The 26,928-nt window shown below is 38.5% G+C and overlaps 1 protein-coding gene across 2 annotated transcripts in view; it reads left to right on the top strand.

Moving 5' to 3' along the window:
- The window catches only part of DLGAP2 (DLG associated protein 2), a 466,793-nt gene that overhangs the window by 342,295 nt on the left and 97,570 nt on the right, over nucleotides 1-26,928 (top strand). The window contains exon 4 of one of the 2 annotated variants that reach the window (XM_061989737.1): nucleotides 26,033-26,098. The exons of the other annotated variant lie outside the window; for it this stretch is intronic. Within the exon in view, the coding sequence (XP_061845721.1) occupies nucleotides 26,033-26,098 (66 nt within the window). The remainder of the gene's footprint in view (nucleotides 1-26,032; nucleotides 26,099-26,928) is intronic. 2 annotated transcript variants of the gene reach the window in all.

Here is a 26,928-nt window from a genome sequence, read left to right as displayed (position 1 = left end):
AAATCTAATAAATGAAGGTTAGAAGGAGAAAGGGAGATTTAATTTATTTCTGTAGCAATAATTTGGTAACAGCTGTGGCACAGCTGAGTTCCTACAAGTACAGTGGGGAAAGGCTACACCATTAATGGTAGAGTATTTATCTGACATTGTTCTCCAGGCTCTGAATATTATCTAAGTGCTTTGTGCCAAATGCAATAAAATGGCCAGGATTCTCATTATAGAAAGCATAAATTGCTGAAGGCAAATAGATTATGAGAGAAACTGTCAGTGTGATAATCATGCACTCCTGTCACTAAATTGTGTAAAATATATGTGCTTATGAACATGGTTACCCTCCAGACCATTTATTGGTAGGGTAACTGTAAGTGTGCACACTGGGAATACTTTATTCTTTTTGTCATTTTTTTATTACTACATAGCCTATGGAGATCACACATTACAATATGTTTGAAAAGTATTATAAATAGGTCAGGATACAACTATTTACTCAGTTGCAGTCAGATACCTGTAATAATATAATTTTGGGAATTACAAAATCATTTGAGCAATAAATTAACTTTCATTTCAAGAGGAATGAAAATCAGTTGATATGAGTTGGGCCTTTGTTAAAATTATGAAGTCAACTGGTTTTACTGATGAAACACATGCTTCTAGTGTATAAATCTTTTAACTGCTTTGGGTGATAGTCATCAGAGAGATGCTGTCTAAGATTTTAGCATTTTAATAGTAACAAGTAACTAGCTTTCACATATTGAATTTTAAAAAATGGTTTTTATGAAAATCATTACATTCAGGTGTTTATAAAAACCCCAGCACTTGTATATTATTAATAACTCGGGCTTTGGAATCTCCAACAGGAGTAGTTGCTAACCATAAGAATTAAAACATAGTTTCTCAGTTTTTGTGTTGTTGACAAATACATGACGCAATTATCATACATTTAAAAAAATGACGCATCAGAAATAAATTTCCCCAAAAAACAAATCTGAGGAAGGTGTGGCTAGGGCAGAAAGGAGGACAGAGAAAACAAAGTGGAAAGGGAAGAACTCCAGGTTTCTCTTTGCTACTATCAGTGAATGACTTCTGTAACTCAAGTTACCTTCCAAGATATCAGGAAAGAATTTGAAAGGATGAAAAGCAGTTTCCATCCTCACCAAAAGGGAGAGAGGAGAGTGGATCACGTTAGATGGTGTCCAACAAATATTTTGAGTACTTCCCAGCTCACTGTTGTGGATGTATTATCCATCTGCAGGCTAGAGGGATACCTACCCCATACTATTATTCCTGCACGTTGATGGGAGCTGGAATATGCTCCAGTCCTTTTTTTAAATGGTTCTTTAGCTTCAGAATTTTTTAATTAAGGAAATTACTCTGTTTGTCTAGTGTCCATATGTTTAGAATGACCTTAGGTAATGCTGACAAACACAAATGTGTCAGACAGAACTTGATTTGGGATTAAAATGTCAAATATAGGTGTCTACAGGAGAAACTACATGTCTAAGTTCCTGTTATAATCAGTGGATTATAAATCTCATCAGTGGACCCTCAGCTGCCAGTATAGACTACATTGACTGAATAAGTCTTTGACTATATGGCAGCTCAGATGCCTAGCACACATGTAGATGTTAAGTATGTAGTTAATAAGGAATTAAATCTCACCCATAATATCTTATAAAATAATTACAAACTATAGACAGATGTTTAGAAGTTTTGTGCCTTCATATAACACGGTCAGATGGCTGTAAGGGCTGTTTGCTGCCCTTAACATTCCAGCATAGAATCATAGAATCATAAAGTGGTAAGGGTTGGAAGGGACCTTTAGAGATCATCTAGTCCAATCCCTCTGCAGAAGAAGGTCCACCTAGATCAGGTCGCATAGGAACATGTCCAGGCGGGTCTTGAAGATTTCCAAAGAAGGAGACTCCACAACCCCCCTGGGCAACCTCTGCCAGTGCTCCATCATCCTCACAGTAAAATAGTTTTTTCTTACATTTAAATGGAACTTTTTCTGTTCCACCTTCATCCCCTTACCCCTTGTCCTGTTGCTAGATTGCTTCTACATCTAAGTAAACTAAACATGCCCAGGAACGGTGCTCGGCAGTGAAAGCATCTGGTCTGGTCTGACCTCCCTTCTGTTAACAGACCTGTCAACCTCCAAAACTTACGAATGCACATGGATTCTTACATGCCAAGCATCCCCTTGGAATGTCAGAGATCTCTCTGCAAGATTCTAATTCCATACCTTTAGGACTTTTTTTCTTTTGCTAAGTGGCATAGGCAATAAAAATCGTAGACCAGTCTAAGAATTTATCCATGTATCTGACTACACACCAAACCTGGGAATGTTCCTGGCCTTTGATTAATTTATTAGCGTTCTTACAGGTTGCAGATGGTACTTCTCATCTATGTAACTTGCAGGCTGTTTCTCTGAATCAAGCATGATACAGCTAGAGTGGGAGAGTTAACAGTGCTGTGAATAAAATGAAGCAATTTGGTTACAGGTGAAGGATAAAAGACACAAACAAATGCTGATCCAAGAAATGAAGAAATAAGGTTCACATTGCTTTGTTTCCACCTTCCCACAGGTTATGATGATCATTCAGTATTGGTACAATGACGCAATATTTCTCAGGATATGTGTAATGCACACAGAACGAGTAACATGGGAAGGTAAATGGTGCCATGGAAACAGAATTTAGATATTGCCTTGAGCAGGATGGTACTGTAGTGTAGGACTAACGAAAGCATTTATAATAATTATATTAAATATAGTCTAAATGTGGATGTTGCATGGAAATAGAAGCTAACTCAATAAAGATATGTTTACCTAATTTCCAAACAAACACCTCCTCCCCAAGATCTATCTCACAGGGCAGTGAAATATGAGATTGTTATTCTATGGTGCTGTGCCTACTGACTCTTAGATGTAGCACATGTATTTTTGTGCTGTATTTGAATACATTCTCAAGACAGATTTCTTCCAGTATTTTTGATGTAGGAATAATACAGTTAGCTTTAAGTGTGCTGAAAATCTCTCTCATCATCAACTTCAGTGCAAACTGAAATTATGAGAGCAGATAAAAAAAAAATTGAACTAAAATGATCCTATGCAGATAAGCATAATCAAAGGAAAACAACTGTCTTTTGTAGTAAAATTATTTGGAAATAATTTAACAGGATTTAAGTTTCTGTCCCAGCTGGTTTTGAATGAGCTGTCATAGTATGCGAGGATGCCTAGAATGTGCGTTTTAGGAGCCAAAAATGAACACAGTTCATAACTGATAGTTGCTTTGTATTATGTTTTATAACCATCATATTTCCAATCATTATGTTTATGAGTGTGCAAGCCAGAGAAAGAAAGACAGAGCTCAGGGGAGGTGTAAGGGCATGAGCTGTCAGTCTGAGGGAGCAGCTGCTGCCTTGGCTGCAGCACGGGTGGTAAGCAGTGGTCCAAGGGCAGGTGGATGGACACACAGCCCTTCCACGAGTGTTGCCTACTCCACTGCATCTCAGTGCAGCTTTCAGTGTGCCCATCACAGCAACTTTGATGAGGAAGCCCTGAATAAACTCAGAAATAGAGATGCAAGAGCTGTCTTTGAAGAGTACAGCTGTATTTCACATTACAGAGATTGAGCAGCAGAGGCAGAAAGACTGTCAGTTGCCCAAGGTTTCAAATCAAACCAACAGCAAAACCAGTAATTAGGGCCCACGAGTTCCTGATTCATAGCCTTCCCTCATTTCCCCAGATGCTGCCACTTCACTGTTCTTTTTTTCTTTTTTTTTTTTTTAATTTCTTTTTTTCAAAATGTTAACTGCAATTCTGAATTTTAATTAATCTTACTTTGAAAGACCAGGGCATGGCCAGTGATACTAAGCTAGCTGTTAAAAATTGAGAATAGGATATTGAACTCAGTTTTGTGTACTGAAATGAAGTATTTATCACAAGAAATTTAGGAAAAAGGATGCTGAAAGGTCAAATTTTCTATTATGGTGTAGCAGCACAAAGGACAGCACAGATCTTCAGAGAATAGCTGAGGTAAAAATGTTACTTTATTCTTAGCATGTGGATTCTTCATTTATTTCAGCAAAGTGTGACCTATTGCTGTTTGACCCGTTGGTCCCATTGACACTCACAAGAGCAACACTTCACAATTTCTACCTATTCCTTTTTCTTTAATTAATTCTTCTACGCTTCCACATGTGCTTTTTTTTGCATGCTCTTAAGCAGTTCTGTGAAAGTAAAATCTTTGCAAAGAGAATTGTTATGTAGCTTTTTCAACTCTCTGATTCATTGTAAACATGTGATCTCTTTTTTTAAAAATATGTGAATCTTCCACTCATTCCTGCATGATGAAAGTTTAAAATTTTCTGCAACTTCCAGGTTTCCTGCCTGTTGCCTGTGGTTTGTGTAAAGCTTGAAAAATATTTGTTGCAGTATTCTGGTTGCTAAGCCATGCATCACTTAAGCCTTCTTATTTTTAAATCTGTTCAGGCTTTTGGTCAATACTGTGTTTGACTCCTGTCCATCCTTTCCTTGACTTTTGGTCACTGTTATCAACTTATATTTGATTTTAGAAACAAAGCAGCTCCTCACCATGAAGGCAGAGATCTTTTATCATGAGATTCTCTTCCAGTAACTAAAGCAATGTTGTTCTCTTAGGTTTCCCTTCACATATTTCTGTACCTCACAGAGCATGATTAATCTTTTATTAATTTTCCTTTAAGAATTTGCAGTTTGCCTCGTCTTTGTTGCTGTTACCTGTAGAGAGGTAACACTCCAAGTCTGGCATCTTGTCCTCTTTGCACTAAACTGTCTACAAAGGCAGAAAGTCAGCTCTTGGTTATAAACATATCACTCTCCAAACAGGAGAGCCAGAGAGAGGAGAGAGATGGCATTCACTGAAAAAAAAAAATGTGATGTTCAAAAAGCAAAAGCCAAGTTTATTTAGTACAGTGAAGCCTCTATGAATCATGAAGAGCAGTTATCAATAGGAATACCAGAATAGTAGGGGAGAGTGCTAATATGAAGAAATGAAAAAGAAAGAAGAATTTTAGAAGGCTCGTGAATTGACCACTTTTCATCTCATTTAGGTTTTTAATTTTGATGCATGATGATGGAAATTTGGACATAAACATTTTTTTAATAGCAGAAATAGCCCTTAAATAAGTAGTGACTCAGGTTAAGGGATACTCTGAGAAGAAAGCAGTAATAGAAAAGACCTATTATTCATCTGGTGAGTCATTTCTAATGCAGATTATTGTCTCCATAGTATATTTTTCCATTGACTTAGTTACTTGGAAAACAATTTGGGCAAATTTTTAGATTTTGAAAAGCTGTCTTCTGGGCTTTGTTTTGCTTTGTTTTGTTTTTCTCATAAAGTTGGCTTTGCCTAGACAAAACAAGACATTTGGCATATCTGAAGACAAATTGTAGAACTCCCACCATGTAGTAAACTAAATTCTGGTTTTATTACTAATGATTAAAAGCAGAAAAACAAAAAGCAGGTGGCAGCACCGCCTATTGCAACTTTGTAACCCACACAGAGCCACCAAAAGTCACATTAATTCAACAAGCAAAAGCAAAATTGAAAAATGATGGACTCGTTGCCAAAAGCGTTGTTTTGTATACCAGGTAGAATATTGACAGTAAAAGATACCTGAAACTTTAAATACTGGGAATAACCCCAAATACACACGCTTTTCTACAAGTTTTTACAAAATTACTTTTTCACCTGCAGGTTTTTAGCTTATTCTTCAGTTGGAAAGTTTTTCCCATTGTCTTCAGTTAGATCTTTAATAGTTAAGGGGAAAAGATAATACTTAGCCTTTAATCATCTAGATAAATAAAATGGAACACAAAAATAATACCAGTTGTTCTTTAGATCAGACTAGATTCAGTTACACCATTGCATTTTACTGTGGTACAGAGATATTATTTGGAGTAAAGAGCTAAACTGATGTCTCACTAAAGCACTGAGTTATCAGTCATCAAATTCTATTGGTTAGTATCTAAAGAACTTTGGTTCTTGGATTTACACCAGTTCCTTTAAAAGACCTACTCACTTGTATTTGGCATTATTCTCCACCATTTTTTTCAAGGAATATTTTTGTTTCCTTTCAGAAAAACTCTGCTACTTTTTTTGTTCCTCTGCAAGGATCTTTTTCTTCCCTTTTTTTCCCAACGCAATATATCTTTTAGACAAGTAAAAGCTGTAACTGGACCTAGGGATAAAAATCCATGTTATGAAGGATGTTGACATTCTATTTAGTTCTAATTTAACATTAAGTTCCAAAATTTTAAATTCTTCATCTGGAAAAATCCTACCAGATTGGGTAGTGTTGTGGTTTGGCCCAGCTAGCACAGCAGCACCACGACAGTCTCTCGCTCGGTGCCCCCATTCACCCCCACCCTCGTTAGGATGGCGGAGGACCCAGCGATATGGGAGTAAAAAAAAAATAATCAAGGATGTTGTGGATTGAGACAAGGGCAGGGAGGGCTCACTGCCAGTTATGGTTCTGGGCAAAACAGACTCTAGTACTCGACTTAGAGAGGAAAGTAGGAAAGTTTATTCTACAAGAAATAGAGCGGAATAAAAGCAAAAAAAAAAAAAAAAGGGAGTAGGATGATGAGAAAATTACAACCAGCACTTTAAGATCTCCCTCCCCCATCCCTCCTTTCTTCCCGGGCCCAGCTCACTGCTCCCGATATCTCTACCTCCTCCCCCCACAACGGCTCAGGGGGGCAGGGAGTGGGGGATGTGGTCAGTCTCTCACAGATGGGCTCTGCCGCTTCTGTCTTCTCAGATGAGGACGACTCCTGGCATTCTTCCCCTGCTCCAACACAGGGTTCCTCCCCCAGAACATAGTCCTTAAACTTCTATGGTGTGGGTTGTTCCCAACAGCAGCGGCTTCTGCCGATACAGGTTCCCTCACACGGGACACAGTCCTTGGTGAATATCTCTGGCATGGATTCTTCACCGCGGTTGCAGTTTCTGCACTTGCAGGGTCCCTCTCTCGGGACACGGCCTCCTCTGGCCATAGTCACTGTCCCTGGCTCGGGGCCTTTAATGAAGTGAATCGCTGCCCCTGGTTCGGGGTCAGCTTTAGCAAAATAAGTCTCTGCCCCTGATGTGGGCTCATTATCAAAATGAGTCTCTACCGCCGATGTGGGGTCTTGAAGAAATGAAAATAAATCTCAGCTTCACCAGTTCTCTCCATAGAATGCAGGGGAGTCTCTGCTCCAGCACACCTCCTCCTCTCTTTCATCACTGACCTTGGAGTCTGCATGGTTGTTTCTCTCACCGTTCCTACTCCTTGCACCACCACCAGCCAGAAGAAGGAAGAAGGGGCAGAAGAAGGAAAGAAGATGGAGGAAAGAAACCTCCCCTTCCAGCTTCTTCTCAAAAAAGTGATCATGGAGGCGTCTAATTGGCTCAGTCCCAGAAGTGGGTCTGGCTCTGAGCTGGGGAGAGTTGCGAGCAACTTCTTACAGGAGCCATCTTTACAGCCCCTTCCCCCTTACCAGAAAAGGCTATCATGTCAAACCATGACAGGTAGTTCCCATGGATAGCATGCCTCAGAGCTGCAAATGCTGCCTGACTAGGTCTCCACACTGCAGCCGTGCTCCTAAAAAACAGAGGAGGGGATCCAAGGGAGAATTATTTTCCCGGGATGAGTTCTGTTGAACCTTTTTTGAGATCAAGACATCTTCATAGAACATCTTGATTCCAGTGAATAGGAGCAAAAACATGATGGATATATTTCTAAGCAGCACTGGTATTGGCAAGACTTAGTTTTGGTTTTGCCATGAAGGCTTGGCTTTATGCAAATGCTTGACTGGTGTGAACTATTTCTTTTTTGTCTGCTCATGAACTCTTTTTTACCACATATGCTGTACTTTTAAAATACTTTTCAAACAAATGTTGGCCATCATCCATTTTGACCAATCCAGACAAAATAATATTCCACTTAATTTTGGTGATATTAATATTTTTCTCACCAGTGGTAGGTGCCTATGCATCTGTTGCAATAAATGTACTGAATTTTTTAGTATATTGATATTTTGTACTGTAGGAGAATTAACGATAAAATAGATGCTGGATTAATGGAGAGAAGCAATACAGTGTTGATAGCTGATGACAAGATCTTGAACATGTTTAGATAAATATTCTGTGATGTAAAAAATGCAGTTCAAATGACAGGGAATATTAATTACTTAGAGTTTAATGAGGAAATTAATTAAGGCATAGCACAAGTACAAAGTAAAGATGCCTGTTGCTTTTCTCAACAGATAATTGATAGCTTTGAAATACTGAGAAAAGCCAAGCTTGCAACATACAAGGCTGTTGTAGGGCCTGAGATTTCATGTAGAGGTGAATTGTGAGCCCGTATCAAAAAGACAGTTAACCTTATAAAGGAACCACCAAGAAGAATCTGGAGCCACAAGAAAAATAGTACATGGTGGGGTTTTTAAAACAAATAAAATCCAAGAAGGAGGTCAGTGAAACAGTACATGCAGTGAAATCCCATCAATGAAAGCAGGCCAGACATGTAATTAGGATGACAAAAGATCCTTCCAAGTGTCTTCTGAGAGGTTACCTTCCTTAGTTTTTGCCTTCATGGCCATGGAAAATGGAAAATAAAATATACAATTTCTTAATTTATCAACAATAGGAAATATAGTCTTAGATAAATAGTTTGGGCTAATGTGGCAAAATCTAAGGAAAATTTTTTTATAGTTGTGGGAAAGGCTATTATGATCAAGGAGTCTGCTACAGTGTCACATATGTACTCCTACAGAGGGATGTCTTTTTTCACATTTCACCCAATAAGGATTCTAGTAACCTGTTACAAGTGTGATGCTGCTGCTCAGTATGCTGCCTAGAGGCTTTTCCTGGCAACCAGGCACTAGATTCCTACCACTATACCTGTAAAATTTATGTCTGATAATCTGATGAATCATGATGTAAGGAAGTTTATTTTTCAGACCGAGGTTTTCCTTTCTGTAGATGTGTCATATTCATATGTATTGAGTAATTATGCTCAAATAGACAGAAGAAAGGCAGGAAGAATGGGAACAACTAAGGGAAGTATCAGTGGCTACTTCTGAAACCTTCCCTGAGACTCTTTCAGAGAGTTTCTAAAACATCACGTAATATAAACAGCAAAATATTTTTTAAAAAAGCTACATCACTTTACATAAATTACAGTCTGCGACATTGAAATTACTATTACTCATACTTTTGCATGTTCTGCTTCATCTCAAGTGCATCTCCAGAGGAAGTCTGATTCCTGTAAGTGGAAATAAATATATATGCCAATTAATGATGGCTTTTGGATTCGGTACATCTTGACAGTGCGATCCTACATTGTCACTACATTTACATGTTTGTTTATTGTTAGGTTAGTGAGTTCTTTTTCAGAAGTCATATGTGTATATTGTCACACTATTTATTTGCCAGTTATATGAAACAAGTTACTGGATCACAGAATCATTTCAGTTGGAAAAGACCTTTAAGATCATTAACCTCACACTGCCAGGCCGTGTCTCTCAGCACCTCATCTAGACATCTTTTAAATATCTCCATGGATGATGACTCCACCACTTCCCTGGGCATCTCATTCCAACAATCGATAATCCTTTTGGTAAAGACATTTTTCCTAATATCCAATCTAACACTCCCCTAGTGCAACTTGAGCCCATTTCCTCTTGTCTCGTCACTCACTACCTTGGAGAAGAGACTGATCCCACCTTGCATCAAGTTGTAGAGAGTAATCATGTATCCCCTCAGCCTTCTTTTCTTCTGGGTAAACAACCCAATTTCCCTCAGCTCTTCCTCATAAGACTTCTTCTCCAGACCCTTCCTTGCCTGTCTCTGGACATGCTCCAGCATCTCAATGTCATTCTTGTAGTGAGGGGCCCAGAACCAGACACACTGTTCGAGGTGCGGCCTCACCAGCACCAAGTACAGGGGGACAGTCACTCCTCTGGTCCTGCTGGTCACACTATTTCTGATACAAGCTAGGATGCCATTGTCCTTCTTGGACGCCTGGACCCACTGCATTATCTATGCAAAAGATATCTATGTTCCTACTTGTGGCACACAAAAGTTCATTCCTTTGTTACTTTTATTAACTGATCTAATGTAGTTGCTCATCCTGGAAATTATTGTTTTTCTTAAAAAAGACCAGAATGAAAAATCCTATAGTCGTGGTGTTTCCAGCCTTCCAGGCTGCCCTAATTTTCATTTGAGGGGCTTGTCTCAGACTGTTAAAAAGAACTATTTTCAATGCTAGTTATTCTTCTGCTAAGTATTAGAAACACCAATACTATCATACTAGTAGAAGTAACTAGCAAAATAAGTCTAGTATTAATGAGTCCATTTATTACTTATATACTAAATCTAGCATTGTAGTGTCAGGAAGCCATGAACTAATCAATGCAGGTGCATAGAGATGCCATGAACTTAAAAGACTAGCTTTTATATCCATAATCTCAAGATGATCAAATAACAGGAGAAATGACTACAACATGCATCAAGTATTTACAGATATCATATTAAATCTGTGTTTGAGAGTTCTTTTAATGGAGTTTTTCTTGCTATTTGTAACTTTTAATTGGAGTTTTGAGAAGAGAGATGTTGCCAAGTGAGAAACGAAACAAAGGAAAACAGCTAGGGATGTTTTGGAGGCTCTGGGGTCTACCTGGGACTGGTTCTGTCCAGAGCACCAGTAGCATAACTTAGCAAATGGCAAAGCAAGTCTTCCCATTCTCTCCTGGACAACATTATCCACAGATATATTTATAGTGCCATCAAGTGTGATTTCTGTTAATTTGTTCTGCAGATGCAGTTAGCTCCAGTACTGATGGCAAGAAAGCTGCTGCTGTTCAGGCTTCAGTGAAAGTTTTACCAGGACCCTGTGTATATTCTTGGTGGCTAAAGCCTGAGTTGTTATTGCCTAGCAACTGTTGATTTCTAACCAGATTAATGTTACTCGTGCTGCAATCATTCTTAATAGAAGGGCATATGATACCAAGCAAGTGTGTGTGTATACGAACATAGGGCTGAAGATGAACGTAAGCAGTTAATCAGCACATAGGAGATGGAAAACTACAGAAGTGAGCTTGATAGCGTAGGAGGCCTCAACTCCACTACCTAGATGATGCGCTAAAAAAACCCAGAAGTTTAGTGTAACATTTACTATTCCTTTGCACCAATTAAAGGATTCCACCAAAATATGTTCTGTTCCATTTCTTTTAAAAATTATAAGTTTTTGTCACTGATAATTCCCCTTTTATCCATAAATCTGAAAACTTTAGATGAAGTTCAGTGGAGAAAAGACCCCTTCCTCTCTATTATAGAAATAGCTGTAAAACAATATCCTCCTACTTTTGCATTTGTGCAGTGCAAATTACAGCAATCTCGAAGGAGGATAGACGAACAAGTACTGATCTTATTTGGAGGACTGAACATTTGCTTTGTACTCAACAGGAAACAGTTTTTCACTATCACAGGACTTGTCAGAATCACGAGATTTCAGAACTGAAACAAAAACTGTGGTGGGTTGACCTCAGCCAGCAGCCAAACACCAATACAGCTGCTTGTTCGCTCCCTGCCCCCATGAGATGAGGAGAAATAGAAGGAGACTTGTGGACCAAGATAATGACAGTTTAATAGAGAAAGCGAGAGCTCCATGTTCAAGAAAAAAAAAAAAACAACCAGAGGAATTAATTCCCTGCATCCCATCAGCAGGCAGGTGTTCAGCCACTCTCCGGAAAGCAGGGACTCAGCACCCATAACCATTGCTTGGGAAGACAAATGCCATAACCAAAAATGTGTTTACATAAGCACAAATGTGGAGTCCTGTGTCCACTTCTGGGCTCCTCATCTCAAGAGGGACAGAGAACTTCTGGAGAGAGTCCAACGCAGGGCCACCAAGATGATCAGGGGTATGGAACATCTTTCATATGAGGAAAGGCTGCGGGAACTGGGGCTGTTTAGTCTGGAGAAGAGGAGATTGAGGGGAGATCTTATTAACATTTATAAATATCTAAATGGTGGGTGTCAGGAGGTTGGGACATACCTTGTTTCTATAGTAGCTGGCAACAGGACAAGGGGTAATGGGATGAAGCTGGAACATGAAAAGTTCCACTTAAATATAAGAAAAAACTATTTCACTGTTCAGGTGAGGGAGCCCTGGCACAGGCTGCCCAGAGGGGTTGTGGAGTCTCCTTCCTTGGAGGTCTTCAAGACCCACTTGGACATGTTCCCATGCGACCTCATCTAGGTGAACCTGCTTCTGCAGATGATCTCTAAAGGTCCCTTCCAATCCCTACCATTCTATGATTCTATGAAATGTGCCCCCTTCCTCCTCTTCTTCCTTCATACGGGCTAGGATGAAAAAAGCTAGCTCCATCCCAACCAGACCCAGCAGAAACTGAAACTTTTCTTTTTCACATGAAAGGCTGCAGAGGAGTATGGCCAATGATTATGAGAAACCAAAACACATTCTTCTGCTTTTTGTATTCTACTTGACATTACATGCCTTTTGGCATGTTGAATCACTCTCCTTGTGTTTTAACAAGTATTTACTCATTTAAATTACTTTAAATAGCTACAACAGAGCAAACTAGGGAAGATCAAGGCCAGAACGTCAATATACTTTAAGCACTTGATCAGTGTGAGGGAATTGCTTTCTAACCTCAAACCTGTCTCATATAAAATAACAGCTTACAGCCACTTTTCCTAGGCTGAATCAATGTCAATCAGAATTAGCAAGTTCTTCTAAGGCAGATTTCCTGCTTTCTTTGAGTGGAACAGGAAACCTTCATCAAAATCAATATATTCCTGAGGAAAAAAAAAAAAACCAAAACCACCAACTTTTAAGTGTCACTGAGTTGATATTTTCTAAGAATAGGGGGAAAAAAAAACAAACAAAGAAAACTAACAGCAATAAAAACAACAAAAAACCCCACTCAGCTTTATTTATCCATCAAGGGGTAAGTCATGTAAGTCTTCCTTAGGAAATTCAAAAACATGGATGGGATGCATACCACTAGTCATGATCAGGGGTTATGTTCTGAATAAGAAACTGCAGTCATGTGTACATCACAGAGCATAGCCATCAGTGCTCCATAGGTGATCATACACACTGATGTCCTGTGGAAAACGATTCCACATACAAGAACTGAGGGTGCAACAGCTTTAACCCATTAAATGCTTTCATTGCTAGAAACTGATGGCTTGACAGTCATTGATATATGCTGCTTGTCACGGTGACATCTTTGTGCTGTATTCAGTTTTAGCTGCCACTTTCACACAGTCATCTTCTTTCTGCCTGTAAATACACGGTGTGTTTTCAATACCTTTGCCATTTTCCATAAAGTTTAAGTTCTTGTATGAACAGACTTCATAATTCAACTCAAATTCGCTTTTTGCTCAGAGTCCAGAGAATGAATACAAAAAGTTATATGACTTTCAAAACAAAGTCATTAGTAATCATTAAAGCAGCAGTCAAATGCAGACAGCATTACAGCTGCATTAAAAAAAAAAAACTAAAAAGGAACTGGAAGTCAAACATTACCACTAATCACTGCCATTGTCGGAAAGAGCAGAAATTAAGCACTGATTTAAACTCATTTTAAATCCCATTACTGGGAGACCAAATTGCTAAAAATGTGGAGACCTTACTCATGGATTTGTAAAGAACAAAACCAGCTTTGCATGCTGAAACACTCACAAATGTCCTTAAGAGATATCAGAATGACAGCCTAGGGATCATATCCAATTGCATGTGTGAGTAATGGGTATGTGGAGGCAACAGTCCCAGTACTGTCTTGTTGATGTGACTTGACTCTGATGGAGTGAGAAGCTGCCAAGCTATTTCATTCCCTTTGCCCTTTCACTCCAAGAGAAAAAAGAAGAGGTGAAAGTTTTGTAGTGATGGACACATCTCCTGTGGGAATTGGCAGAATTCGCTAATTCATTTTCAGCCAATGAGTTTGTCACTACCAGCCTGGGCTTGATTTGAGCAGTGCATCAGAAGGGAAATCTCAATACTCCATTTGCAGCTCTCTGACCTTTCTGGTGGCCCTATTTATGGCCTCAAATAAACAAACATATGGAGAAGCAAACTGAGCCCAACTAATCATTTATTTTCTGCCTTTAATGTGAGCTTGAGTACTCTTACACAAGCTTTTCTCCTCCTTACCCTGAAAATGCAGCTGTGTCTGCATGATTATATGCAACATCCCAGAACACAGAGGAAAGGCTTTCCTATGAGAAAAGGCTGTTCAGCCTGGAGGAGACTGAGGAGTGATCTCATTAATACTTACAACTATTTAAAAGGTGTTATATCAAGAGGATGGGGCAACATTTTTTCATGTAATGTGCAGTGACAGGACTGGGGTAATGGATAAAAGCTGGAACACAAAAAGTTCCACTTAAGGAAAAACTTCTTTCCTGTGAGGGTGATGGAGTCCTGGCACAGTTTCCTTCTCTGGAGGTTTTCAGAATCCACCTGGACACATTCCTGTGTGGCCTGATCTAAGTGGACCTGCTTGAGCAGGGGTGTTGGACTAGATGATCTCTATAGGTTCCTTCCAAACCTACCACACTGTGATTCTGTGAAACAGAAAATGTTTATGAATGTCCTAAGCAGTTATTAAGACTGTGCAAAAAATGGATTGCAATTGAAAGATGCTGTGTTCAAGGTAATGATACTGCCCAGATGTAACTATAAATTCAATGATGTGTTAAATTCCTGTATATTTTGTTTGTGTGATTATGAGATCAAGGCGAGAGCCCCGACACACCGCTGAGTTGCAGTAGCTTAGCAAGTGATCATGTGTCTGCTGAGCCTTGGTAACTGAACTTGTTTACACTATTAAACTATCAGCAAATATGAGCTAATTTCAGGTAGTTTTACCCCAAGGCTATGGCTTAACTAATTTGACTTACCTTACAGGCAAATGGATAGTTACACCAGCAGAGACAATAAACCTAAACCATCAAAATTTGATCTGGTATCAGAGCTATTAAACACCTTTGTTTGATTATATTTGTCAGCTGTGTGAGTTCCTCCAAAAACCAAGATGGATATATTCCTGACTGAGAAAAAGCTGGGCTGACATCTGTCCAAAGTCCCTTTAGTGTATTGCAGATACAGGAGTTAGAAGGAGTCCATATGTATAATGTCAATGACTTTGGCTCTGCATGGGTGTTTGCCAATGTACAGCCCTTAGGAAGAAATTCTTCTACTGAACAAGGTGTGGAAACTATTTTACTTGTATATCTCAAGTAAAATTAGCAACACCTAAATGCAGAAGAAATTTAGGTCTTCCTCCTCCGAGTGCAGCAGCTAGAAACACAAATGCAGAGAGAGAGGTGACATGAACTAACAGTGTCTTTACTTAGAGAGGAAATATTTGTGTTCAATTTCTCAATTCCTTTTTAACTAATCAGAACAATCTGGCTTAATATCAGTGTTGCTTTAAATCATCAACTGAGGAAGGGACGTGAAGAGCCAGCCACACAACACTCCTCTTAGTCCCTAAAGAGGTGGGCTGGACAGTGATCAATCCAGAGCTGCCCACTCCATTCTGTTAGCAGCAGAAGACAAGGGTGGCCAGGCTGCAAAGTGTTTCAGTGAAAGGCTTACACTTGGGAAATGAAAAAGTCATATCGTTTAGTGAGATCGATTCAGTGAACTTTAGGATTAGGAACTGGCCAAGCATCTGCACACCTTTTTGCAACATTCTAAATATTGATTCTGCCCACTTCACAATACACAGCTTATCATTTTGCTTTCCAGTTTCACTGGTCACACAGAGAATTGATTCTCTCGAGCCTTCATTTCTGTTTATGTCAGAGGAAGGGTCTAAATAACCCAGCAACTGCACAGGTTGTAGTCAAACATCACAACCAACAAACAGAAAGGTCCACCTCAGCCGTGGTGTAATTGGTTTTAAAATATAACATATCAGTTTGTCTGCTTATCCTAAGCAATCACATAAATACATAGTATATATTACATGGTTTCTAGAGCAACAAGAGAGGTCCTGAGGAGGACCCACTGTGCAGAGTGCAAAACAAATGCATTAGTGAGAAAGCTCTCTATGGTGAGGGAGCTGATAGAAGCCTATTCTTTGTAAAGCACAACCTTCTTGAAGCTGAACCTGTTTATTGGTCAGTTCCAAACAGATTCTTTCATGAAGTAAAAATCCAGGGAAAAAATGAGATTTTCAGTTGTTGAAGCACCTAATTTTTATATTTTCAAAAGTTTCAGTTTTCAGCTTGGAACGTGTGTTGCTTCAGATCTCTTTTACTTGTGAAAGGAGTCAGAACTGTACAGAATTATTTTGAAAATGTAAAAGTTTATTTTATCTCAGTCTCTCACTTTATTAATTTTAACTTGAATCTAAGTTGGGGGATTTAAATTTGTAATTGAAAATTGCTGTGGGCAATTTCTTTGTTATTTCTAATTATTCACAGTCCTTCCTAAAAAAGACCTTGTTGTGTAAATAACTCAGTAGAGCATATAATTGGGAGCACACATACATGCACAAAATCTTCAAGTGAGCTTTAACAGGTGACATATTACTTGTACTTCGATAGTGTTTAGGCTAAGGATGGAAGAAGAGAATGAAGAAAAAAAAAGGAAAGACTGATGGGTGTGTGTTAAAAGGAAAAAGAAGAAAAAAAATAATGCAAGTCTCCGAAGGTGGTGGAAAAAAGAGGGACATGGGAGAAAGGAAGTGGCTGAAGATGAGAAAGATGAAAGGAAGCAGATGAAACAGCAAGATTTGCATTGCAAGTGCATTGGAGGCAGGGGGGAGGTGAGAGGGGTGAAGGAGTTAATGACCAGTTCTGAGAAATACATCAAGTCTGAGGGACAGATCTGAGCCACTAAGCATAGCTTGAGCAGTGTCCACAGGACAATGGAAACAAAGAAATGCAGCATCTGATGATCCATCAGCCTTGATGTGCTACAGATACTCCAGGCCCATGAGTCTTTCCAAGAAGAAACTTTGTTGTTTATTATTGCTGTTTTTGAGAGGCAAAAATGGCTTATTTAAAAGATACTGGCCTTCTGTATCAGATTAAATTGCTAAAAGAAAGCTATATTTTATATAATCATATTTATTAAATAAAAAAACATCAGCTGTCAGTCATATAGCAGCAGCATTTAAGTATTCACAGAAGCCCTCACCAAAAATCAGCTCGTGCAGGAATTAATACATTTGAGCTTTTCCTCTACTCTGATTTCATCCTTTCACACACAGAAAACCCCATACTCAACCCATCTCTAGTAATATATAGCTTCATCATCTAATGTCAAAAGGCCTTATTGAGGCTTTTCACAGATGCAGCTACTAATAGCTAATTTCAGTTTTCAGTGGTACTGCTGTCTTTGCCCTCACATCCCAGTGGGGTCAGAGGTTTTTTGTGCTAAATGCCTCCTGCTGTGGTAGATCAGTGTAACAAATGCAGCTGTTCTCTAACATTAAAAGATCTTATTTATTGGACATTTGAAAGATGGAGACAGTGCTCAGATCTTTTGCCCTACAATAAAACAAAGCTATGAAAACAGAATGCCATGACCTCTTAGTAATAATTGTTGTAGATCTAGTTGTGGTTTCCACCAAACAGTAAAGTACATATAGTGTGAGCACATCTAGTTTTAACCTGAAAATGGAAAGGTTACAAAAGCTTTGTTCTGTCAAACGTAGTTTAACATTAGAGTCATTTTTAAGGAGTGTCTTAAAGAAATGCTTTTCCTCAAAGTGCATTTGAACTATGTTAAAAGACTAATTTACTCTGTGGCTTATTTTTCCTAAATGTCTGCAAATGCGGAAGATAGAAAGATCATTAAATATCTACACCCATCCAGTAAGAAAAAGATCCTTCACAAATCAGGGAAATACAGGGCCTTTTTTGTGTGTGTATTTCTAAGAGAGAAGTAAGTCAAGTTTTCTCATATGTGTACTCCTCAGTCACTAGTGGACTTTGTCCTAAACTTTCTCCTGGCATTTCCTAACTTTGATATATATTTTAAGTATGTTTTCTTGTAATTTCTTTGGGTATTTTAATAGACTCAGTAAGCATTTTACTCCTCTGACACCAGTGTTAATTACACATTTGCAGCTGTGCAAAATCATTGTAACTGTGTTCCTGAGCTGCATTTTCTATTTACTCTCTGCCAAGGCCCAAGCCAGACTCCTTAGACTTCCTCAGGTATCCACTGTGGAGACAGCTGCAAGTCCTTCTAAAGTCTGTCACAGCAGGTGGAAGAGGAATATTTACAAAGGGCAGTTGTTGCATTTTACCTGGGAGAACTAAGAAGGATGGATTCTGAAGAGCTGTAGGAGGGGAGAACTAAAGGGATTTTGGAGGTATCCAGAAGTTCTAGGCTCACAGAATAAGAGTCATTATTCACAATAATTAGCTAATATATTCTTTAATATGCCTGCTTTTTAATACAGAAGATTTGGGATTCTGCTCACAGATACTGAAAAGCGATAAAAGGTAAATGGCTTACTCAGGAGCTTGACACAATCATTCAGCTGTGAAAAATCGAGGAATAAAGGGCTTTCACGAATTTCCTAGGCTGTTTGAAGTGCACAATCACACAGAGCCATGTCTGAACAAAATGTGTTATCACTGGCTTGCTTTTTTTTGCTTGCAGTCATTTGTTAATTTTGATAAGAAAAGATAGAGTTATTTAACTGAATTAGTCATTTAAATTCTAGAATGGCTGAAAAATGAATCTGCTTTAACACTGCACAGCATTATCCAGAGCCTTTTTGTATTTATTGCTTGAAGAGAGGAAGGGAAGAGGAACTTGCAGATCTCTAGGGTAAAAGGGATAAGGTGGCTCAGAAAAGCTTCTGAGGAGTGAAGTGACCCTGTCTATCTCAGAAAGGGCTGCTGTGGTGAATCAAAGTGGATCACCACAATATTGTTAAGCCAACTCATGTTTTTTGGATAATTTTCAGCTAGCAAAAGCTAGGAAGTGGTGTTGTCAAGACCAAGATGACCCTTGACATCTCCTGTCATCCCCTGAAATATTTTTCAGTTTGGACTTTTTACAAGGACCTGTGGCATATAGACAGCTTCCTCTCCTTAATTTAATAGGCTATGTGCCTTGCTACTTTCTGATAGCTGAAGCCTGCTCTCACAGTCCTGCTATCTGGAACTATGCTATATAAAAGTGGATGGGCTGGATTAAAGCAAAAGACTAGGAATCAGTCCTGGTCTTTGCAGAGTAGGGAAGATGATTGCTTGGTTTTAGCAGTCTTGGTAGTGCCCTGAGCTAAGTAAAATGCCAGGATTCTTCAATATTTATTAGAGTAATATATGAGAAATGTGTTTGTGTTTGGAAAGCCAAACAAATTGTTTCGCTTGTGCACACATTAATATGAATAATGAAATCTATGAATTGTGAAATGGGCAGATGAAAATATCAAAAAAATAGAGAGAAAGAAAAAAAGAGATTGCATCATGCCACTAGGAAAACCCATACAGTAAAGCTAGTTGAATTCCTGGCTGCTCTATCTGAAAATGGCATAGCAGAGTAGCAAAAACATACAGAGCAATGATTTAAGATTTAGAATGACTTTGTCATAATAAAATACTGAATGGATTGATTCCTCATTTGGAAAAAAGAAGACTGAGGGAGGGGCATGGTAGATGTCTACACAATTATAAATGATATAGGGATCGATGATCCATTATTTTTCACAACCAAAGAACTAAGGGCACCTAATTAAATTATCAGGCATCCTGATAAACAAACAAAAAGGAAATTCTTTTTTAAATAAAGGATAATTAAATTGTGAGGTGCATTGGCACAGGATGCAGTAGAGGCTATCAGTATAAATGAGCTTGGAAAAGATTAGATGAATCCATAAAGCTTAGATCCATTGGTGGCTACTGAAAGCAATGGTCTAGATTAAACTTCCATCTCAGGAAGTCCTTAAGTGCTGGTTGCGGGAAGTTAGAAGATATTCTAGGCAATCTAAGTACTTGCCCTGTTTCCAGCAGCATCTACTTTGGGCCCGTGCTTGAGCCAACATACTGGGATGAACAGATCTTTGCTGGATCCATCAGGAACACTTGAGTGTGTGTGTGTGTGTGTGTGTGTGTGTGTGTGTGTGTGTGTGTGTGTGAAGTAAGAATAAAACTGGACAAACAAAAGCAGCACTGCTAATATTTTTCACACAGAACTCTTGCAAAGGAAACCTCAGTAACGTTAAATGTCCTATAATCTTTTTACTTCAATCAGAATTTCCCCAGCCCTGTTGTGCTTCTGTGAATTTGTTGCTTACCAGAATATTATCAAAACAACACACAGGAATACTGTATTTTACAATACTGCTACTTGGGCTACATCTGTAATAGTAAATTAAACAATACCCGGACAGAGGTCTAGAAAATAGGGATTTGATTATTTGTAACGTTGTTTAGAGCAGTCCCTGTCTTAGTTTTAAGCCTGGCCAACTAATTTTCACTGTCCTAAATAATTCCCAGGCTTGACAAGTGAGTTGGCATGGGCAAGAGACTGTTGCCAACAACAATTTGGATGGAGCCAGTGTGTTCTTGAAGATATGGCTAGACCACATCATCAGGCCTCAAGGCCAGTGAATGGGCGTTTGCCATGCCTAATTTGCTATACAGGTATCGTAATACCGAATTGGTGTAACCTCTTGGAGATCAAACGAGAAAAAGAATAGGCTTGCCACAAGTGATTTTGTCTGCCTGGGAAAGGTTGAAAGCAAGCCAACTGACAGTCTCCCAAGAGAGGTTTCCACCCATGCATGCATGCATCTGGCCATCTCCCTTAGGTAAGGTTCAGTGTAATGACATTTCTCAGTGATACATACCCTGGAGCAGACTGGGGGTATCTGGCTCAAAGGTCAGCTGCAAGAAATGCTTTAATTGAGTAACAGGCTAGTGGAGTATGAGGTACAGGATATACCTCTTCTAGATCTCTAAGTCTCTCTACTGTGGAAGAGGTGAGTTGATTTTCTCAGATCATGGAGTGATGTGGCAGGAGGCCTGTATTCATACTCTGAACACATTTTACACTCTGTAATTGTGTGATCAAATGAAGTTGCACCTGCTGTTTAATCCAGACATTTTAAGGCCTATGTTTTCTTTTATCTGTTGTCAGAGTTAATATGCCAGGTGCTATATAAGACAGAACTGAAAGAACGGTAAGTACCATAGGGAGCTTACAGCCTGAAAGAAGAGCAGACACAGAAAATAATCGGAGGGAGGTCCAGAGCAGGCCAATAATAAATTAAAATCCAATGAAGTGAGTAGTTCAGTACCAGATGTAGTTCAGTCTTACTATCGTATTGTGATGAAGAAAGCAGTTAATTGAGTATAGGTCTTGCTGATGCAACCCTTTTAAAGTAGGTGAGCAACAAGCGCACCGAGACTGGAGCCTGTTTTATGGATAGATAGGTTATGAAAGAAGTAAGATTAGGAGATGGAAACAGCATGCCTGGCTATTAAGAGCAGAATGAATGTATGAAAAATGAGGACCAACATAAGAGGCATATCTTGGTGCAAGACTTTGTAGGTAAGGAATTTAAACTGATAGGTCGGGTCAGAGAGTATGTGGTGGAGAGGTTAAAACTGAGATCATAAAATTTGAAGGATGGCAAAGTGATTATTGAACTGAGGAAATGCAGCGGTATCAAATGGTTTCTGTGAAATGACTGTCAAAATGCTCACTTATACCACAGGCAAACAAGAGCTAGATAGAAGACAGCATGTGTCCATTACCTCATACAGAAACTTCCCTGACCCAGAACACAAAGTATATCCTACTCAACTGCAATCCAGTACCAAGTGCAGCTCAGATATGATTGAGAATTGACTCCCAAGAGATTAGTTGCATCTCTTTTGCTGACATTTTACATATATGTATTTCTGTGGCCTTCAGCAGTTTTATTTTGGATTTACATTGTGCTGTAATCTGTTCTCTAAACACAGAAAGCTTCATAAAAGTAGCTGTCTCCTCCCTCTGTACTTGTAACTCACCAGGGACAAAGCACACACCCGAGCAATGGCAGCAATCATCCCTACCACAGCACATGCTCTTGCCAGGTTTGGCCTATGCCAATCTGCACTTCCCTAGGTAATGACTCCTTAGCAGGATAAGGAACAGCACAAGCCAGGGTGCACTGCTAACAGACATCCAGCCCATCCTGAGGACAAAAGCTGCACTGTGCATCTTGATCTCAAGGGCCGGACAATGTCATTTCCCATGGTACACGTAGTAGCTTCAGGGCTGAATGAGCTGTCTGGATCGGTCAGTCTGGTTCTGGTTCAGCAATGTGTCCTGTTGTTTCCAAGCTTAAATCTGGAGAACTTCAGCTGTGAAAGGTTTCTATCACAGTCTTGAGTGTCAGCTGTGCAGCATTGCACTGGCATGCATGATAGATCCATCATATTTTTCAAAAAGAAAATGAGACACTAGAGGTAAATGAGTTTGTGCTCTCCTTCTATTTATGCAGATCACAGCATCATTTTACCATACATTCAACTTCAACAGAATCAGACATCTCTGTACTTTTAAAGCATATCATTTTTTGTCACTATTTTGAGCTCTGTTGAGAGTGAAGACTTCTCCCACTATTTTTTAGTTTCAGTTTCAGGGACATGTTTTTGCTTTCTTTTTAGACCAGGTGGTGATGCAGCAGTTTGTATATTGAGAAGGGATTAAAACTAGTAAATGTATACTTTGTCTGTGGATTGTGTGTTCAGTACAGTTTCAAACCTTAAATTGTAAGTCATCCAATTTTCATAGTCTTGTCTTTGCAAATCATAGCCCATCAAAATATTCCATGCTAAGTCTACCATTTCCCTCTATGTCCACTGATGTAGAATGTTCTACCACTAGGCCCACTTTCAGGAAAGGGCAAGCTAAAGTACTATGGATCTATGAGACAGGGGAGATGAATGACATAAAAGGAATGCATGCATTTTGTGACACTTTAATTTTAGCATGCATGAGAATTCTGTGATAGTCTGCCTGACTTCATTACCATGAGATATGAAAATTTTTGCTGTGCTCATGAATGAAGGATTTGCTTTTCATTTCTATGGTCAATAATAAAAATGGTAATTTCTAGGAAAAATGAAAACTGAATAAACAAAGACAATGTATGTCTGTTGCTGAAAGTAATAATATGACTTTCAAGTACAGTTCAACCTCACACAAAGATTGTCTTTGTAGTACTGCAGGAGCCCCTGAGACTTTAATTTCTGCTTCGTAAGTGCAGAATACAAAAAATGAAGCTCTTTCAGGACTTGAGGAACTGACTTTCGAAAAGACAGTCTAAACAATGAATTAGTGATATGAATGGGTGTAGTCATCAAATATAAAGAAGTAAGAAGTCCTCTTGCTTAGGAAGTAAAATAATCACTAGAAGCTAGTCATATTCTTCATACAGATTCATAAACATAAGGGATTAGATTCATAAACACAAAGGAATTTTAAGTTCCTTTGAAAGGTTTGCAATTGGCCCTATTCAGGACAGAATACAGCTTTTTTGCAGGGTGGAAATTATCTTTTATCCTCTCTATAGGCTCTTTAAGACAACAAGCTCACTGATGCTAACAAATGTGTTCATATAGGATAGCTACAAGAAAGAAGTGAATTCTCATCCTAATTCTACTGGATAGTTGAGGCAGAAAGAGATTAACTGCAAGTTCTCGAAATTTGCACAGGAGTTCTTAAGGCAAAATCAGAATCTGACTTACAGATCCCATTGTCTGTCCTTCCACTTTGGTTTTGGAAACAAAATTTATTTTCTCCTGTTTTTTCTCAAACACACCAAACCCATAAAAGTTTACTCTAGTTCAGCTTACCCTAAAATTTTTATCTAGTTTTGGGCAAAGCTTCTGCTAATAATGCTGACTACTTGCAAGGAAGAAATAATGCTATGAATTTTATTTTCTTTGAATCGTTCTGTAAGTGTTTCTGAGTATATAGGTATGATTTAACTTTGGAATAAACTAATAGCTTCTTCTTAAAAAATACAAATCTACTGTTTCAATGTAAATTTTTATTATGAAGTTAACAGTAAGATCTAGTTAATTACATGAATGCAAAGGATGCTTTGGAAAATTTTTGTTGTAACTATTCTATTCCTCACTCCTGAGCAGCTAAATTAGAGGACAGGCATATGAGTTGTACAATATAGGCAGATCATGTGAGCAAAGTCTCCATGGAAACTGCCTAATCTGTGCTTTTATTTAATTAGAGTTGTCCATTACCTCTGAAAATTTAATTTAATTTAAATTCATATGCCAGTCATTTTTAAGATCATGTACTACTTCTTATCCATCACTTAACAAGATCTCTAGTAGGCTGTAGTTGCTGTAGTTTAGCAGAGTGAGTTTATTTAACAATTGATTTTATAAACAGGATGTTTATTTGACAACTGAGCTTATCCAGCATTCTTAACTTCCTTAGGACTTATTTTCTATGCAGTATCTGTGCTACACTACCCATTGTTATCAACTCATTGTTATACATTGTTATCAATTGTATTTCTAACCTCACAATTTGTCAAAACCAGGAACAATTGTTTGAGAGTACCCACATGGGTATATTCACTTACTTTACTTGCTGTGAGATAATTGGGGAAAAATCGTAGAATAAATAAAAAAGACCAAGAAATATTAAAAAATGCATGTACTTGTTAAATGGAGCATTGAAACAGGCCAAACAGTATATCCATTCTAAGCTGAACCACAAAAATGACCAGCTTGTCTGATACAGCAATTGAAGTACTCTCTTAAGAAAAATCTGAGTTGGTTCAAGCTTATGGGAATGTCTGCCTGAGGATATGAGGAACATGAACTGACATGAATTATTTAGAAGTCATCAGTCCTCAGTCGTGCACTAGAGAAATATGGTTTGCAATACCTGGTTTTGTCTTTCTCTAAGAATTGCTGGTTGAACGTGTAGTGAGTGGCTATGGAATACTCCACTCTTTTACTGTTCTTTTAAGGTGTCTGCGTTTGTAATCCACACAGATTGTAAGAAAGAGGATAGTGGAAGGCTGTGTATATTCAAAGAACTTTTATGGATAATGAAAAATGCTTTTAAAATATTAAAAAGGTAGCATAATTTACTATGAACTATTGTGAACATGAAACATGTTACTGTCATATTTTGTATCCTAATCTGTGCACCATTTGTGCCCTAAGGAAGTGCTACAGACACAATTTTCCATACGCAGCTCCATGTTCAAAATATCTGACCTAGGCACCGGGTCCAAATTAATTTGTACGCCAACATGACGAGAGCACAATGCAGAGGCTACAAGTTGCAATTCTGAAAGGCACATAGGCAGAGTAGCTGAGAGCTGCTGTCAGGCCAGTGGGTTTCTGCCTACCTCCCTACATTCATCCAGTGAGGCACATCACTGGTACTAAGTACTCTTCCAGAATTACAGAAGTTGTCTCTGGCACAAAAGTGAATGTTATTGATAGGAGAAAGTCACCGTCACAGCATTGTCAGAGTTCAGAATTGCAAAATTGAAATGATTGTGAATAAAAGGAAAAGAAAGTGGCCTGGAAATCATGAGTGGTATTATTATCATCAGAGGAGGGAAGTGCTAAAAGTACAACTGAAAGACTGACAATAATGATTCTTCTTGGAATAAATACACTAAGGGTAAAAGGTGGTAGAATTCAATGTGACTGAGCAAAGCTGAAAAGAACAATGTAAAAGATGTTTAAAAAAAAGGCATTCATGAATATTATGACACTAGTCATGTGAAAATGTCTGGGGATTTTTTTTTTTTAAAGTAATAGAAGAACACTAGAACAACCAGCAAAGAGCAATAGATACTGCAGATAACAGCATCTCGAGAGCTTCACAGTATCACACAAACTGAATGGTGATAGGTGTCACTGGGTAGCTTTAAAAACTAGTGGAGAGTTTATGTGTGGGTATGCAAAAATATCAGAAATGTTAAATAGCTACTTTGTTTCTGTCTTTTCAGAAGAAGAGGGTGGCGATCTGCTCAAGTCGGGCTTCAGTTTTCCAGGGACGCCAGAGGAGGAGCTAGGTACAGATACCATCTCTCAGATAACTTGTGCTGCTTGTACATCCAGAGGCTGGGTGCAGCCGTGGGGTGAGGAGTCAGGAGGGTGCCTTGTGTAACAGCCTTTCCCCAGCCACAAAGCCCACAGCAGGCATGGCACCAGGCGGTGTTAATGAGAGTGGCCAAAAACCTCTCAGTCCAGTCCTTCTGGGAGTTTCTCACCTGCTATATAAGGTTAGAGAACTGAAAGCAGAAATAAAAGTCAGATTTGAGTAATATCTAATCAATCAAAAATTCGAAAGAAGGTGTTTGAGGAAATTATCAACCTTCCTTCTTTTATCTTTTTCCTTTTGACCTTAGAAAAGATAATTACAGAGTTTTTGATGTTACCTTTTAAATTTAAAAAAGTAACAGAATCAAGAAGAAATCAGAAACTGAGAAAGCTCAAGAGGGAAACCTTGATACCTGTCTTACAAGGCTAATAGTAAAATGTCTCACTGGCTTCAGTGTAGCCAGATTGACACTTTTTAGATTGTGAAAAATTGAGTTTCTGTTCCCAGAATTTCATATTCAGATTGACACTGTTTTAAATTTTGATTTATATGCACTTATTTTATGTGGTTATTTTTAGAAGACAAATACGGGAAGTGATTTCTGTATATTTGGTAGTTAAAGCTCCCTTTATTCAAGAAATTAATGTAACAGTAGTTTTTCTCCTGTTATGCATATGCTCATGTTAATACACTGCAACAGTTTATTTTACGTTATAAGTGTATTTTTGTATTTGATAAGAATATTGCAAACTCTCGTCTTGGCCTTATTGTTGCACATTGATAGGAAGATAAATGATTGTT

This window comes from Colius striatus, chromosome 2 (assembly GCF_028858725.1).
Source record: "Colius striatus isolate bColStr4 chromosome 2, bColStr4.1.hap1, whole genome shotgun sequence".
In the NCBI taxonomy this organism is placed as follows: Eukaryota; Metazoa; Chordata; class Aves; order Coliiformes; family Coliidae; genus Colius; species Colius striatus.
This window is presented reverse-complemented; position numbering and strand designations above follow the sequence as displayed.